Source organism: Gordionus sp. m RMFG-2023, chromosome 4, assembly GCF_954871325.1.
Source record: "Gordionus sp. m RMFG-2023 chromosome 4, tfGorSpeb1-WG-v2, whole genome shotgun sequence".
NCBI classification, from domain to species: domain Eukaryota; kingdom Metazoa; phylum Nematomorpha; class Gordioida; order Chordodea; family Parachordodidae; genus Gordionus; species Gordionus sp. m RMFG-2023.
The window spans coordinates 1,258,053-1,277,421 of NC_088778.1; the positions used below are offsets into that span (position 1 = coordinate 1,258,053).

The 19,369-nt window shown below is 28.1% G+C and overlaps 1 protein-coding gene across 1 annotated transcript; it reads right to left on the minus strand.

The window, feature by feature from the left end:
- Positions 1 to 1,800: 1,800 nt before the first annotated feature.
- LOC135929143 (RNA-binding protein 25-like) lies at positions 1,801 to 17,460 on the minus strand. Its single transcript, XM_065465662.1, has 19 exons — positions 17,302 to 17,460; positions 17,109 to 17,249; positions 16,881 to 17,037; positions 14,585 to 14,676; positions 10,332 to 10,545; positions 9,317 to 9,372; positions 9,062 to 9,133; positions 7,618 to 7,733; positions 7,196 to 7,291; positions 6,763 to 6,943; positions 6,468 to 6,631; positions 5,315 to 5,465; positions 4,923 to 5,151; positions 4,687 to 4,743; positions 4,301 to 4,438; positions 4,104 to 4,181; positions 2,864 to 3,075; positions 2,556 to 2,702; positions 1,801 to 2,048 (listed from the first exon to the last, which is right to left on the minus strand). Exons 1-19 carry the CDS (start codon positions 17,392 to 17,394, stop codon positions 1,950 to 1,952), a joined length of 2,493 nt encoding a protein of 830 aa, XP_065321734.1. The 5' UTR covers positions 17,395 to 17,460; the 3' UTR covers positions 1,801 to 1,949.
- Between the last annotated feature and the right edge of the window lie 1,909 nt (positions 17,461 to 19,369).

The window sequence follows — 19,369 nt, forward strand, 5'->3', positions numbered from 1 at the left end:
ATTAATTAAAATTTTTTTTACAAAAATTCATTCATAAAGTTATGAACGAACGCAAACGCGTTCCATTTTTTTTTTGAAGGTGAACATAAACGCGTTCGATATTATTTTTGGAAATGTTTGCAGCACTAATTTTATATATATTTTTTTCTATTCCAACCGGCGCTTTTTCCGAATCAGGCCTTAGCATTAGTGAGAGATTCACGGAACACTTGTGTTAATCCAGACAACGTGGGTATAAACAATATCAGAAACCGAATTTTGTCTTACATAATTTGTCACATATATTTTATCGCTAATTCAATTATATCGTTCTTTGTACCAAAAATTTATATTACTTATTTATTTTTTTAAATAATTTATCAAAAATTATGAAACTTATAATAAATATACTGAATAAAATGGTGTTAAACAAGCGGGTTCTCAACCATGGCGAGCTGACTGACAATTTTTTTCCAAAGACCATTGTCGGAACAGGCTAGAAAAAACGGAAAACAATGAGAGATGGACGGTTGTGTTAAATTGAAACAATGAGCGGACGGGTAATTTTTTTCTCCAAAAACAGTCGGAGGGTGAATTAAAAATTTTTTAAACTGGGTGGACTGTGTTGGTTAAACCCCGTCAATCATGGACCTTTATATATCTTTGAAATTGTTATAATTACCACCATTGAGAGGTGTACACAGATAACCACGGCATTGGAAGATACTTTAACCCGATAAACTGGGTATTGACCAATACTTTAACTCGATAAATTCGATATCGAAAGATACTTTAACCCGATACCGGAAAATACTTTAACATGAACTCGAAATCGGCTGATATTTTAACCATATGACCTGGACATAGGTCCACACATTAACTCCATTAACTATTATAATTAATCCTTATAAATTGGGAAAAAGATTTGCCCACATTGAATTGATTGAGAAAAGGTTATTTCTTTTTTTTTACGGAATAAACTTTATTAAGCCAAGTTTCTCTAATATTTTGAGACATTTTTTTAAAAAAATATAAATATTAATAAACTGAGGATGAATGTCTATGTTTGTAGTTAACCTAGAAAATTTCTTTTTTTTTATAATATTTAAAATTGTCTAACCATTCAGATAATGATAGAAATACAAATAAGAGGTCTGCATACCACCTTCGGGTTAAAAAAAATCATTTTCAGGTCAGGTATGAGCCTATTTAATAAAAATTTGATTATTTTAAAATTTCTCATTCCACCACCTCTTCTCATTGTGCAAGTTTAGGTTTATATTTTTTTTTCCAACATCACCCTGGTTTTAAGGTCCTGGCCAACCAGCCCATCCCGATCGCTAAAATGACGTAAATCCAGTCCTATACAAGTCTCCGATAATAAATTGATTACTTTAAAATATTTTTTTAAATGTTACATATTTTGTAAATATTAACTTTTATTTTCATTATTACTCAATTATACCACTTTTAAATTGTTAATACGAGTTTGCAGCTGTGTTTTATAATCAAGTGATTTACATTTTATTCAAAAAAAAGATATATTTTTTTATATATATAAAGCTGATGAGAAAATTACATTTGTATCAGTTAATTTTACATTATATTCAATTCAGTTAATTTTATATAAATAATAAAACTGTTTTTCGCTTGATAAATTAAATCCTTATATTTAAATTGGGCTAAATCCATGCTAATTCTTCTCAAGACCGACGTCTAATATTCTATTTTAAGCAAGACTTTTTCCCGCTTGTCTTTATTTAAGAAATCCAGTCACATCAGTAATACATAAAATTTTATTTATAAATTATTCGAGATATTATTATATAACAAAACATTGTGCTCGTTCGAAAATTATCAGATACTTTAAATAAATACAAATTCCATATCAAAATATTATATATAAATCACGAGTTACTCTAGCCCGATACATTAGCAAAATATTTTAAAATAAAAATAGTTTTCTGCAATTATTCCATTTTCAATAGTCCCGCCTTTTTAGCTTCAATTTCGTAAATGAGCAACCTCCATAATTTGACGACAAAGACTTCCGCCTCTTCGTCCAAAACCTATAAAATAAAATTTAAAATGGATGAAAATTGAGAAATTTTTGGAGGAATTCATACGAAAATAAAAGATACCTCCCGTACCATCCTAACTAAATATTCAATCAAAAGATTGACAAAAAAAATCTTCCATGTTATTCCTTTAATCCAAGGAAAGGAATTTCAGATTTATTTGATCGTTTATCCGTGTAAAATTAAATTAGAATTTATTTCTTATATATATTTTGAGCATCTTTCAAAAAAATTGATTTAAAATATGCATTCCTAAATAAATAAAATAATAAAATTTTTTGTATTTGTTAAGGTAAATTAAAAAATAAAATATTTTATATATACATGTTCTTTAAATTTTCGAAATGAATCTTAAAAAAATTCCTATCTAAAAATTTACTGTTTACACATTAAGGGCCTATCGTTTTTATAGAATGATTAACCTTTCATAATTTTTAAGATAATGATTGTATATAATAAAAGGATATAGACTGAGGGGGACAAGTATTGTCTACTAACCATGAGAATATCGTCTAGTATGGATTGAGGGGAATTGTTGTTCAGGAGTTTTGAGCAGATGAAATCCACTAAAGTCAGTTCTTCCTCGCCAATGTATTCGACAATCTTTTTGTTTATCCAAGGTTTAATACGTTTCTCCATCAAAATCTGCGAGGAAAATCAAATGAAAAATAATATTTTACCAGGAAATGCAAATCTTAGCAAAATATCTATTACAATGGAGAACTTAAATGGAAACTATTTTTAGGCCAAAAAACTTATAAGTCATAAATTAAATAGTAAAAAACGTGTTAAGTTTTATTAGTTACATTATCCACCAGGTCCCATTGTATGTTGTAAGCGAAAAGCTTAGTTTTATTTGTAGGAATTTTTTCGATGAGGCGTTTGATCGATTGCCTCTTCTCTTCCAGCGTCAAGGCAGATACGGCTCCTGTAGTAGAATTTTGATTGGCCGAATCGGGAGAGGCGTTTGGATTGGGTAAAACATTTGATTGGTCAAGGGTGATAGATTGGGTATCGTCTATAGTATATAATAAAAAAAGCTATAAATAAATTGCAAAAAAATACACATAATCAGGTAACCCTAAATCAAAATATAAGACAGGGAGAAATAAAACTCTATAAAAACATTATAACACTGGCTTCAAAAATTGGTGCATTTTAAATATTAACAAAAAATTCATACCAGTTTATTAATAGTAAATTCCGGATAATTCCCATATTTTAAAGTGGGCATATAGATAATATATTTAAAAATCAAATCTGTCTAATTAGCCGAAATTTCAATATTTTATTGTATCAGCCGATAATTTCCATTTTAACAAATAAAAAAAAATATTAATTTACCCTTCGTAAACTTAATTTTTTTTAAAAAATTGGCCAATTTAAGTCATGACATAATAAAGACAAAAAAATTAACCTTACAAGATAAGAAAAAAAAGCGATTAAAAGGTTATGCTATTATCGACATAGACAGATGGCCCGCCATTTTTTGTCTCCTATATAAACAATTTACAATTTGAGTGTCATTTATAATTTAAAAAAATATATATATAAATGAAATTAAATGGCGTTGTCATGTCAGTTGTATATTCAATGAAGCTTCAATGTGCATCTTAATGAATGAAACACTAGTCTACTCTTTATTGAATGCCTGATATTTTACTTATAAGTGATAACCATCAAGTACCCGATCTTAATAATCTTAAAAAAATGTTTAAATTCAGGGAACCATATTATTTATTGCTATATTATCAATCCGATTTCTGACCTCATCACTAATCCTATACTCAAATCATAGTTGAGAAATTAGTATATTTTTAACCGCTTATCGCTAAAACCCAGGAGATTTTCTAATGAAAATATAGCAGCTCAAATTTAAAAGAAACTAATATAAATTAAAGCGCCTCAGTTAACCGATTTTCTACTGCAAGCTCCTATTGATTAAGCCAGGAATTATCTGAAACTTAGTGATTACTACCCAACTATAAATACGACAATACTAGATGGCGAGGAAAAATAATTGAAAATATAAAAATTTATTCTAACCGTCAAGGGGGATCAGTTTCTTTTTGGAATCCGTTTCTTCTTCGCCAAACACGTTGTCCACATTAGCTTTATTTTTTCCTGTAAATTTATTTTAATGTGTCATTATGTTGAAGGAAGATTCAAATACAATACAACTAATAAGCTATTAAATAATTTTAGGATTATCGATATTATAATGAATAATAAGTAATAATTACCTAGCTGTAAAGACTTAAACCCTATTGGCTTATAACAGGTAGTGGTTTCTACTACGGCGGTATTTGAATCTCCGGTTGATTTGACGGTATCTGCTTCGATAATGATTTCGGATTTTATTGCCACAAAATTGGTATGATCTGAAATGACAAAAAATTTTTTTATTAAAATAGTATGCGTAGAGTAAGGATATTATTGGTTTAATGAAATTAAACTAATGCACAAGCAATTTTTGAACAAGTAATAGACTTGATTCACATTTATTCCAATTATTTTGTAGTAATTAAATTTCAAAACATTGTAGAAAAAAAGGAAATTATTTATAAAGAGAGTTCATTTAAGTAATATATTATAAAGCAAAAAGTTTCTATAAAAAAAGCATTTTTACTTTGTTCTTTAGTTTCTGGGGATGAGGGTGTAGAGATGTCGTTATGATTTGCCACGGCTTTAATATATTTTATATAAGATTAATCATTTTACTCTCAGGAGACCTTCCTTTAGTAAGAAAAGAGACATAGTTAACGATAGCATAAAAAATAGATTTAAGTGATTTTAATTCAGTAATGTGACTTGTACATACCAAGATTTATAATAAAAAGGAGTATTTTTATTTCTAAAAAAAACCTTTGTGATTCTCCTCAATTTTCACGACTACTTCCATGCTATCGCCTCTGGTCTCGGTGTTACGCTTCCTCTTGTGCCTCTTTTTCTTCTCTTCCCGACTGGATTTCTTGGATGATCTTTTAGATAAGGGTGGAAGAATAACCGGGGAAGATTGGACTGAATTTTTACCGCGGTTTTCGTTATCGATTCTGAGCTGGGGTTTGAGGTGCTGGGATCGGCTTTTTTCGAGCTTACGACGTGAATAAACACATGATTTGAAATTTCTTATCAGATACGCATATATGCCAAAATTGCTTAGATATCTAGAGAGGTATTTGTGCCATGTATTGTGAAAAGTAACCTTTCATCCTCTGATATATAACGAAATTCAATTCAATAAACAAAAAAAATACCTTGGCCATTTCTAGTTCCAGATTGGGATGACATTCTGTCCTGAGCCTAGCTTTAATCTCCTCGATCTCTTCCTTCTCCTTCTGCCTATCTTTCAGGTCCATCTCCATCTCTTTCTCCCGTTCTTTAAGCCTGCGAGCGAGAAATGAACCCCTAAGAAAAATGTTTAAAAAAAATATATTTCTTAATTTTAAGCCCCTTCAAAAATGTCTCATAAGCCAATTTGACATCATCAAATTAATTGAATGTTATTTTATAACCATTAAAAAATGCTCAATGATTCAATTTGCCATAATAAATTCAATCGTATTTTATCAATAGTCGGACCAAAATGTTTTATATATTTTTTAAACTTTTCCCGCCATTTGATCTCTCGTTCCCTAATCTTATATATATGTGTTGTATTGAGACAAGAAATTCAAGGGAATCTCTCAATTTTAAATCATTTATTGAGAAAAGATTTTTAAATGTGAAACATCTGATTGGATTGGAAATCTATTTCCGCATGTATAGAATACCCGCACTGTTATATTCCAACAGTTTCGCGAAATTTATTTATGGCGAAAATCATGCGAAATTTAGGGTAGGTAGTATGCGCATGGTAAGATACATTTTTGGTCAAATGAGATTTTTTATTTAATTTAAAAAATTGCCATCAGCAAATGAATTTAATTAGAGGGATCCACGAATCCACATGGATCCCGTATTCCAATAAGACGTACGCATCTAATTTAACCCTTTAAGGTCAGGTTTTAGAATCGTGCAATAAAAAAAACACACATTTTATTTCAATAGTATTATTATAGGTATAAAAGAACTGATACAGATACAATTCGACATCATTGAGTGTATTGTATCAAAATATATTATTTATTCAATGTTTTAAAGATAATCTCTGCCCTTGTTAAAATATAAAAAGATATCTTCAACTGGTCCATAATTTTACAAAAAAAATTTTTAGTTTTGATTTATAAAAATCCAAAATAAATAAATAAGCTATTTTAAATATAAAAACATGTGCAAAAGATAATTTTAGAAAGTTGATTTATTTTATGACATATAAGATTTCATTAAAATTTTCGAAACTTTTACGAATTATTTTAAAAATAGTTTTGGACACAGCCTAATGAAAAAAAATAAGAAAGAAATTTAAACTTGTAATATTTGGCGTCGTCCCTATCATCCAAATAATCTTCTAGGAACTCCTTGAGCCTTTTAGCTTCGGTGAGTTCCTCTTCCTTGAGATATTCTTCGTACTGTTTCTGCTTCCTGTGTTCCCTCAATTTCTTGGATTCACGAGTTTCCCAGCCTCGTAATTGCTTTTTTTAAAGGTAAACGTTTAAAATTGTAAATATTTTATCCAAACCTCCCCCACTCCTCAATCATTTTTTTTCTTTAGTCTCACTCTCCTTTCCCCACCTATCATATAGAATGTAAGTGATAAATTTACCTCTTGGTAAGACGCCTCCTTTTCGCGCAATTTGCGCTCGAGCTTACGCCGTTCGTACGTCTTCTCCCTTTCCTCCTCGGCCAATCGAATCCGTTCTCGCTCCTTCTGCTCTCTCAGTTCCCGAGCTTTTTCCGCCGCTTCCTTTTCCTCCTTATTAACGCTGGCAGACTTTCGCTCCCTCCTTTTATAAAAATAAAGATAATTGGTGTCACGCAAAGCCTGAAGATTTTTCTCATAGATGACCCAAAGGTTTGGACATCTATTAGCGAAACCTAGAGGCTTAAGGCAATGGCTAAAATATTGAGTTGCCAAGTTTCAAATGCCCTTTATGACAGTTGGCTAATGAATATTGATGCTTTATTAATGAATTAATTTCCCAAAACCTATTCATCCATCTTTATTAAGAGAAGAAAAAACGAAATTTTAAAAAAACTTTTCTTTCTCGGCGCTTGCCTCCCTGGCCCTGTGCCTTTTACGGGAGCCCGAACGAGATCTCGAGGGCCTGTATCTCCTCATGACAGATGGTTTCCTATTTATTTTCGAGAAAAAAAATATTAATCGTGATTAAGAAGAAATTAATTATAGAAAGTTATAAAAAAAAATGAATGGAGGAATGGCGACTCTTTTTTTAAGGGTTCGATCCCGAATTTGTAGTTCAATAATCTTTAACCTCCTTCAGCGAAGATCGTGACAATACAAGCTTAATCATAAGCCAATTTTTTGAAAGAGGTCTGAAGATGCCCCAGTTCGGTTGGTTGTCCATGAATCGGTTTAGGTTTGGTCCGTGTGCAAAATGTTCAATAATCTTGAATTTCTGAACCCAAATTTTGGTTCAAACTCTTTCTTTTTTTTTACTTTTCTTTGTCCACCCCTTCCTCCTTGGATTCGGAAGGGCTACCTTTGAGCTGCCTTTCTCGTTCCCTCTTTTCGCGCCCTTTTTCCCTCATTTTTTCGCGGAATTTTTCATCCTTCTGCGTAATACATATAATATAAATATATATATGATTAATAATAAAAAATTATTTTATCAAAAATATACAAGAGCGGTAAAATTTTTCAGAAATATTTAAAAACAATCACAGATTTAGCAGGCTAGAAAGCGAGATAAAATAAAATATCAAAAGTGAAGTGAATATATGTATATATAAATTGAGAAACTTCTTGGGAGAAGAAATGTGATCAATAATTAAACGGACTATATATTTTTTTTGCTCCACAAAAAAAAAATTAAATTCAGTAACTTCCCAAATGATTTTTTTTGGTCGGAACACCCTTTTGTCCCAAATCGGATTTAACAGCTGTGAGTGACGTTGACATGTATTAATCGCTAAATTATGTATAAATTTTTTTTTTATTTATTTACTTTTTTTCTTTCCTAGAGGTGAATTCGATTTGATGTATATTGTGAATTTACCATTTACGATAATACAAAAAAAAAGCAATTTAAAAACTGTCATTTATTTATGTAATCTGTAAAAAAAAAAGAAATAATAATAATTTTTTTCACTTACAAGAAGGGTTTGCAGACAGAATCAAAGGCATCCATCCCTTTCTTTCAATTTATTTTTTTTTTAAAAAACTCTTAGTCCCAAAATCAATTTTTTTATAAACTATTTCGGCATACGGGACAAGCATTGTAGACGACAATTATTTTGGTTATAAATTTTTTTTTATGAAGTAAAATTGTTTAAAATTTACTGATTTTTCTTCTAAGACTTCTTTGGCGTTGACATTTTAACAACAGGATATTATTTTTCATTTATAATATAAAAAAAATTTATTATTATTTCGTAATAAAAATGACAAATTAATTTTTTTTTCAAAAAGGCATAAATATAAATATATAAATATATTATATAATGCAGTAAATAATTTCTTACGTGGAATTTTTTTTCAATTGAGTGAATAGAAGAATATTTTTTTATTTAAGAATTTTTTTATAACCTCAATATAATTTTTACAACCTTTTTTGCGATAATAAAATATAATATTTATATTTAAAAAAAATTTTTTAAAAAATGTTACATGAAATTAGATATATATATATGATTTATATAAGTAGAGGTATATTAAAAAGAAACAAAGCCAGAAACCACCCTTACAATTTAGAAAAGTATCGTTTAGCTCTAATTGAGTCATGTGTCATTAAGCTGTACATGATACTTAACAAATTGTAAGGGTAACTAAACTAAACTATTTTGTAAATAAAACTTTAATACTTGTTAATTTAAGTTAATATACATGTACAAAAAAAACAAATACCCAATCAAAAAGCAAATATAAGGATAAAGGAATTTACCATGTTATTTTCCTTGAAGCGCAAAATTTCTTTGGAAATAACGTCAGTCTTTTCTTCGTCTAAAGCAATATTCTAAGATAAAAAAATAATAAAATTTGATTTCTTGTAATCGTAAAATGAAAAATTCTTGAAATATTTTTAGAGTTTAGCATAAAAACCTATCTATTGATACGGAAAATACCAAAACCAAAGAATTCTATAGGACATGAATAATTTTGAAAAGAAAAAAGTAATGAAAAATTTAAAAATTATTACCCCAATTTTTTGAGTTTTATTCAATTTTTCTTTGGTAGCTTGTAGCTCATCCTCGGCTATAGGAATTTATTTATTAGAAAAATGTATCAATAAATAAATACGGTTTTCAATTTTATAAGGTCACCTAATCTTATAACTAATCAATTGCTTAGCTGAAAAGGTGTGAAACTGGTGAGAAAAGATTATTCGGTTACATTGACCAAAAAGGCCTTTGGGTAATTTTTCATGGTAAATCACCCAGTGTTCGAGACGACCAATTTTAAAATGGGTGAAACTCGGTAACGGAAGTTAAATAGATTGTCATAATAGAACCGGAGTTATGAACGCTCAAAGTCCAATAAAAGGACCCTAAAATTACTAGATTAACTTACCAGATAAACATTTGGTCCAAGTTACAAATATATCATTTTATAACCCTTTGTAATTTCTCCTAAATACCAGTATTATCAGTTTTAATCTATTTCCGGTGAAACAAAAAAATTTATCTAATGATAAACAACCTCACTAATATATATATATAAAGTATTTACATTTTATAAATTTTGCGAATAAATTTTTTTTTTCAAATAAAAATATATGCATTTAATATTATAGATGACCTATGTGATATTTTCAATTATACATACTAGAAATTTCTTTGTACCATAAAATACGTTATAATTATTTTTAAAATTAGCGCCCTCTATAACTAATACATTTTAAAATTAGCGCCCTCTATAACTAATTTTTTTTTATTCCTAAAATTATAAAGGCTAAATAAAATTTAAATTCTTATTCTCTCCATTAATATTTTTTTTACTTAAATATTTAAAGAAATAAAGAAAAAAAGAAAGAACATATTTGATGGGTCTAGTCCTTTCTAATTGTGCCCTTCTCAAAATATTTTTTTTTTATTGTTTAGCCGGAAATAGAATGGCACTGAAGATTTTTAAAAGAATTTTGGCATCTTCTTAAGGACAATTCTGAGAGCTACGGAATGATATATATATTTCGTGATCCACGCAAACATCTTTACCGGTCTTAACAAATTCGTGGGCGTTTTCTTTGATGAGCTTTTTGATCTCGTGCAATATGTTGTTGTCTCTTTTGACGGCGTTAACGTCCGGTTTGAAAATCTCCTCGTCCGTTTCCGCCTTGCTATCGCCGCTGTTATTGAGCGAACCGCCATCTTTGCGTTTGTTGAGTCGGTACTCTCTGAGCTTTTCCTTGCTCTTGGCATCAACTTTTACCTATCACATTATAAACAGTATTATGGATTTAAAAAAAATGTGTATGTGCCATAATATTTTTAAAGTTGGTGAGTGAATTAAATGGCGAACGATAATCTTTAACAAGTCATTTGTTAAAATATTGATCCCGTATATATTTTTTTTTTCACATACACAACTAATCACATGTTTGAGGCATTTATAATATTACCATCTGTGGCCACCATTTTAATAATAATAAAAAAATAATGACGGCCAGATGCTCATTTATATTACCTGGCTAACAATTTTCATATTGTCGCGTTTATAATAAACGATGATGAAGCATAGTTTATCTCTCTTGATTTAGGGTTAATTTCTAAAAATTAATTATTCTGGCCCGATCCCAGTGTAATTTTTTGCTATTTTATCTAGAATACAACAATAAATTGATTCCCTCGGGGATAGGGGTAAGTTGGGATTTGTTAATTTTAAAATATTTCCAGATATGACTCAATGAATTCTATTGCTAACCCTTTAAAAATTATCTACCAGTGATTACGCATAATTCCAGAGGGGGTGCATAATAACTAGGAAAACCATCGTTGACTTGGTGGACACAAATGATCTTACCAATTGTCAACCCCATATCAGATGATTATGGGCCAGAAAACTAGAACCGAAACAAATTTAAGAACCAGAACTCATTTTTAAATCAGAAACAGGTTATGACATAAGTGAAGGCAGGTAGGTTATTCACATAAAATTCCCTAGAATATTTTTAACCAGATATGCCCTGCAACTGCTACATTTACATCGTTAAAGGAGCCACTAGCTGATATCGAGAATGTCTAATTATAAATTATATATATCTCATTTACAAATTTTTTTTTAATATAAATTCTTTCCCCTGAGATGGGTGTATTTGACAAAATTTAATAACAATTTTTTTTACAATATTAAAGCGTTTTGCTATTCAGCCAGCCATTGGTTAGTTGAGAAGTCTGCGGCACGCATTTCATATGCTTTTTAATATTAAAATTTTATTTAGGCATTTAAAGATTCAAAATAATTTTGCCCAAAGTTTAATTTTCATATTTAAACATAATATAAACTCTTTTTTTAAAAAAAAAATAAATATTATTTTAAATTTTTAGAGTCGATTGACATGTACGTAGATATGCCATCTTAAACCAAAAGTAATTTTTAAAAAAAAATCTGGTAAAAATTTGGACATAGAGCTATAATCGATATCTAGGTTAATGAAATATAGGATGTATTTCATCGTTAAATGTTCGCCCACATGTAAATAATAGACAATTAGCATCAAGAATACTGAACAAAGGGCTCCTTTGTTCCCATTCCATTCTTAGCCAAAAAAAAAATATGATTTTGTTCCATGTTTAAACTACGGAAGGCGTTGCTAAATATCAGAGTTGTTAAAGGATCTAGATACAAGTATCTAGATATAAAAATATGGTATCTGTATCTAGATAGATTTTTGATTAAAATATCTGTATCTAGATATTATTTTAGACGATGTATCTGTATCTAGATCCATTTAAAAAGTATCTTTTAACAACTCTGCTAAATATATCCAATTTTATTTCTACACCCTGCCCAACCCCGGATTTTTTTTTAAAATGAAATTTTAAGGGCTATTTGGATTTTTTTTTAAAAATAATATATTATATTTATTTTTAAATTTTTATAGCTAATAATGGCTATCGAATATTTAAAATAAATTTAGACCCGGCCATGGTATATTTAATTAAAATACGGCCTGGCCTTAGTACCCAGGCTAGGCTTACGGTCGGGCCTGCAGGTTTCTGTTATAATACCAATTTTTAAGCTATATAGTATCGATTAATTAAGACATTTTGTACAAAAAAAAATATTTCTATTTGTGCGTTGGTGCTATCAATAAAAATTTGAATGTCAAAAAAAGTATTTCTAAAACGTCAACAACAATATTTATCCATTGAAATTTTAAAACTTTAAATTTGTTTTTAAATAAAAACAAGTTCAAATATTTTCAAAAAACATGATTTTTAAAATACAAAAATTTATAATTTTATCATAATAAATAGTAAATTAAATATTGAGCAAGCTAGGTTTAAATTTTAAAAAACGAATATTTGTGTAATTGATATTATATAATATTTTTAGTGTTGTAAACGAACGCGTTCAAAATGAACGCATTCGTGAACGAAGTTCGTTTTTTTGAAAAAAGGTGATGAACGGCGTTCCTTTTTTTGACGAACTTTGAACGTGAACGCGTTCCTTTTCTTTGATGAACGCGTTCAATTTTACGTTCGTTCAATTTTAAAAACACTTTTTATTTTTATTTATTTGAAAAATTAATAATAATCCGCATTTTTTAACAAAAAAGTCTTAATAAGATTAAAGTTTATCTATTTGAATATTTTATATTTTAATTTAATAGATTAGCATTTGCATGGATATAAATATTTCATCATCAGATTCTGAAAATCAAAATTCAATATTAGATGAATATGAATTACCATGGCCCAAATATCAAAAATATTTCACTGTTTTAAAATCAATTCCGAGATATCCTTTTTTTTGACGAGGAAGAAGAGGGCAGATTGGAGAAACATTAAATGTTTTTAATAAATTCCCCCTTTTAAAAGAATTGTTTATCAAGTATAACACCGCAATCCCTTCATCTGCCCCTGTTGAGCGAGTTTTTAGTATAGCTAACGCTGTATTAACTGCCAAGCGTTCATGCCTATCAGATGAAAATTTTGAAAAGCAATTATTATTAAAAATTAATAAGAAAAATTTTTTTATAAATTTATTTTTTTTATCGCTCTATTATATTGTATTTATAATTATATTATCAAAAATAAAACTATTATTTTTTATCATGGCTAATATATTGTGTTGAAAAATATAAGGCATTTATTTATATCAAATTAAATTTTGAAAAAAAATTTATCATAAAATTTTGAACGTATGAACGCGTTCACCTTTTTTTAAAAATGTTTACAGCACTAAATATTTTAGATAATTTTAAAAATTGTTTTTTTTAAATAAAAACTGAAACCAATAAATATATTAATAGGAATCTAGAAAATATATATGACAAAAATTAAGGGAAGTCAACCAGATCCATCAACCGTACGATCTCACTACTTGGCTCTACCCCCAACCCCATATATAACTGCAACTCTCTTGATATTACTGATGAAGAATTCATCACTTAAACCATTTCGCATTGGACATATTTTGATAGTTAACATTGTAGAGGCAGGCAATGCCTAGCCCAACCCGCGGAAATTATTTGTATTTTTGGGATGGCCGATAATTAATTATACCCTCCCTGTCCCCTAAAATTATTTTATACGAGTTGTCCTCTCCTGCCCCAAACCGGCTTAATAATTTTATAAAGGGAAATTATCAGCTCTAATATTTGCAAAATTTTAGCAACCTGTTTTAGGATATTTTTCTACAATTTGTCTGGCCCAGTCTGGAAAACCTATTTCTAGCCCAGTCTTCTAATAAGAAAATATTTTAGATTATTTTTACAGTTCAATAAAGCAAATATTAAGTTAATCGTGACAATACCAGATCTCAAGGATTAGAGGATCCTTCAGTAACTGTTCCCGTGAATGATACTATGACCAGTGTAACTTTAACCAAAGCTCATTATTACAATAATAAAACAGGAAATTATAACACTAAAATGTGGAGTTGATAAGGAGACTATTCACAATATAGTCAAAATGTTTGTCTTTTATACAGTTTTGGAGTTCAAGATTCGCATAAAAATCCCAAATTACCCCAATCTTAAAAGCTCTGAGTAGTGTTGTCAAATGGCCCAACCGGGGGCAAATCAGATCTTAATCGGGCCGTTTTTAAAAAACCGACCAAAATCAGGCCATTTAACAAGGCTACTTTAGAAGCTTTAAATGCATAAATTAAACCATAGATAATGCACTCTCTACTCCTAAATAAGATTTATGTAAGATAAAATAATTCAGAAATAGAAAACAAATCATTTTAGCTCTATTCTATGATAATATTATGTTAGGTAAAATAATAACCATTTACGTACCATAAGTTTTTTCCCACCCAAATCAAAAGTGTGCAACAGTCTAATGGATCTGAGGGTTGCTTCTGGATCATCAAACTCGCAGAAACCAAAGGCTATAAGATTGCATTTGTATAATTATTAAAAAAAAAATTTATTTATTAGTAATAACAGATCTAATTAAACAACCTTCATATAATGTAGTTAACCCTTTAAAGTCCTGTGAGCCTATTTGACATCATCTTATTGAATGTTATTTTTTAACGTTTGAAACCACTCAATGATTTAATTTTAACATTTTCAAATAAATATACAAATGTATTCCATCGTATTTTATCAATTATAATAAAAAATATATGCTTTTGTTTTTATTTTATTATCATGTGAATTTTGACTATATTTCCGTTTCGATTTTTTCTGAATATTTTAATTGAAAAATTTTGAAAACTGTTTATTTTACAAAGACAAAATATTCAAATATGTCATCATTAATTTATATTTTTTTTAAATTTTAATTATTTTTGTAAATATAATTTTAAAATTATGATGCCAAATTAACTCATTGGGAATTTAATAAAGTATCTTATTAGCATTGAATAAATTTTATTTTTCATAGATGTCAAATAAAATAATTATAATTGAAGGTGATATTTCGGAAACGGATATTGATAATGAGGATAATTTTAATCCTAATCTAAGTAGTAATTGAGTATTAAAAAATATTGAATCATTTGATACAACATATTCTAAAAAAAATTTCTAATCACCAAAATAATATTCCAACACCATATCACTTCAAATAATATTTTGTTTGATAGTTACTTCAAAAAAATAAAAAATCTTTTATAAAACTTATAACATTTAAATCTCAAATAGTTCCTGCCTTGTTAATTGAAGATTAGTAAAAGAAAAATAGGGAGACCATCAAATGAAAATCCTAAAATACAAAAAGGATCCAAGTTACCTCAGATAATAACTGACGATAGATATGATAATTTAGGGCAGGCATTGGCCAGAAGTTTCTAAGACTCGAAAAAGATGTAAATTATGTGTTATCGCATATTTAAGGACTATGTGTGAGGAAATAAATTTTTTAGTTTTATTTTAAAAAGTCGATCTTTAAAGGGTTAAGGATATGCCAAAATTAGATATCGGATCTAATTGGCACTGATATTTAGCCCCTCTTCAAAAAACATTGGCTCAAACCAATATTTTAGGAACCCAAGTCCAACCCAATATTTTTATTCGTTTGTTTTACTTAATAAATAATTTTGTAATAAATTATTTGAAAGAAATAAAAAATATTCAAATCAGCTGTTCTATAAAATGTGCAAAAAAAAGGTAGTTAACATTTGTACCAGTGGCGTAGCTACGAGGGTGGTTTTCGAGTTTGGACCCCTCCCAGAGCAAATATTTTTTTTAGATTATACGTTCAAAAGACTTAAAAGTTACTTTATATCAAATAAATACCATGAATATTTATATTTTTGATGTTCGTGGAATGATAATTTGAGATAATCTACGAAATTATAGTAATATATTATTGATGCATTAACTATATTTATTATATAATATCCAAGATATTGTTATGATTTTTAAGATAAACCCAGCCGAAGGCCCATTAAAGGGGTCTGGGAGGTGAAGCCCCCAGTCTTATATATGTATGGACCCCCTCACGTCACTGATTTGTACATTATTTTATATTATATTATCTCCAACAAGAAAAGGAATCTGTCACATTTACCAACGGCTCAATTTAATTAATCTTTAAAAATGGTTAACTCAAGGTTTAGGCCATAAGTAAATTACTTCACGCTTATTGATTTTGCCCACAAGTGACAGGACTTCTAGTGCCAAATTTTCTAGACTTATGTGATATTATTGAGGTATAATCATGATTATGTAAAATTTGGTCAAATATAGATTGTTAACAGTAGATTCATATGCAGACATTAAAAATATTTTAGAGAATAAAAAAAATAAATACCTTTGATCATTTATGCTGTTGGTTTATTTTAAATATATAAAAATGATAATTAGGCATAATTTTTTTGCAGTAATTAGCATCATTTTTATTTTTAACATGAGGGCTGATCTCTCCCCCCCCCAGTAGTTAAAACATTTAATAAAAAAAATCTTATGCTACAACTAATATTTAATAGGATATTCAGTTACAAAACAGGTTCTACAGTAAAATTATGTATATAATTTTATATAGTAAAATGAATCCATAATAAAAAATAATATATAATTTTGCTAAATTAGGTGATATTTTCTAATATATTAAAAATTTTGATATAAAAAAATAAGAAGCTATTACCTTGTAACTTTCCTCCTACTCCTTGAACTCGTTTCCAACTAATAATGTTTCCAATTTTGCTCAAAATATTTCTGACTAGCATATCAGGGGCTTTTTCATTTATATTACCGACAAATACTGTTGTAGTGGGATTAGATTTAATTAATGATGGAGCAGGCTGAAATGATAAGAATATTATTTAAAACAATGTTAAAGATTTTTCTAAATTAAAGTAAATTGAGCCATTACCAATTTTTCAAGTATAGGAAGACTGACAACAGGTAAAGGTGTAAGAGTTGGTCTAGCAGTTGGATATACATATGATTGCATGGGTTGATTCATGTTAGGCATTTGACCTGGAAATCCCATAGAAGGTGGGGGTACATATACCTAATTTATACATATAATTTATTTAGTCACAAAAATATGCAAATTAGCTTACTCCTTGCATAATATTCATAGGCATCATTGACATACCGGGTGGCATCATATAACTCATTTGAGGGATCATATGTGCTTGATTTGGAAAGGACATAAATTACAATATTTTAAAATTTTTAATAAAAGATGGCGTACGCTAATTCAAAAATGGATCGATTATTTAGCTTTATGTTAACATATGCCTATTACTTTACTATATGTTACCTCAATCGGAAATAGCATTTTAATAGCATTTAGAACCCATATATTCATTGAATTTTTCTAAATATAGACTTTAGCCTTTGATTTTAAATAAAGAAAATATCTTTCAAAATGTAAAGCACCTATTTCACTGAAAAATAAATATTTTGAGTTAGCTCGCAATTTTTAAGAGCTTAGCCTGAGTTTGGCATATAATTTTAGTAAAAGATAAAAAGTAAACATATATTTAATATAAAATGATAAACATTATTTATTCCTATTATTCCTGTAGCTATTTCTTTCATCACCAAATTCCTTTATGCGATAATATTACCTAGAACATCTGTCTGAATATTTATTTCCAGACTCTTTAACTATCCCTTAATAATATAATTTAATGAAATTTGAAGATATCAAAAATTTTCACAATTGAATTCATATAATTTATATAACTAGCTTACTTTAACTATCCCTTAATAATATAATTTAATGAAATTTGAGGATATCAAAAATTTTCACAATTGAATTCATATAATTTATATAACTAGCTTACTTTAACTATTTTTAAATAAAACTAAAAGATATTTTACTAAACTTCATACCAATAATTTTTATTCCTCCTCATCCAATATAAACACTACCCTTACCTTTGTTGCATATCTCCAAACTGGTCATTGTCCTATAGCTTCACTAAAGGGGCATAGGGGCTCGGGTATACTGAAAAATGTGAAGAGCCCCTCAAAATTTGAATTTTTTATATAAGATGCAATTTCGATAATGTTAGCTAAAAAAAAATGTAATTTTGTATAATGATAGCTAAAAAAATAAATAATTATGAAAAATTTTTTAGAAGTTTTTGAGCCAACTGAATTTGTATAGGCTAGTGTCACCACTACTTAAACTTAATATTTGTTCTTAACCTGAACCATATTTTTTGATATCTAATAAATGGTCTTGCTTACAATCTATAGTCCACATCAACCTTTAGCATTAATAGTTTTATAATAAATTTAGTTATTGCTCCTCATAGATTATGCACAAAGAACAAATAAAAAAAAATAATAAATATTAATTTATTACTAAATAATATTTAATTCAACAAAATTTATTTATTTAATTTAAACAAAATTAGAAATTTTTATCAAAATATATATTATAAATATAAGAATGTTCTAAAACTATTTCCTGAATAAATCAGTATTTTCTTGAATAATGTTATTATAATTGGATATTATGTTGAATAAATACATCTTGAGTTAATAATTACATTTTACATACATACATATGAGAATTATCCAAAACTATTTTCTTGAATGATAAGTATGTATTTCCTTGAATGTGATTGTTGAATAATATAATTTTAGTTTTACAAATTGTAATATTTTTGAATAATATTATTTTAGTTTTACAATTTGTAACCTTTATTTTAGTTTTCAAATGGTAACCTTTATTTTAGTCGTAACTGATATTTTAGTTTATTTTAAGATTATACTTTTATGTTAGTCAAATATTATTTTTTGTAAAATATATATATATATAGTAAATGGATGAACATTTTATATAGACATAATATATAAAATATATTTTTTTGTTTTCCTTTTTTGTCTACACTTAAAATCTCTTCAGTGATGAGTATGTTTTGTTATAATATTAAAATTAAATGATAATGGCATCTTGATTTAATTTAACTAATTTAATTTCCTTATCTTATCATAGATTTGGGAGACTTCTATAATTAAGCAGACACTCCACTACCCTATAAAGGGCCTCATCTGTATAGTAAATTTACTTACACTGTATGGCAATAATTTACCCTACACTCAGGGCCGGTTTAATTAATGAGGTATGACGGTTTTTAAACATTGAGCATAGATTGGCAAGAATAGAGA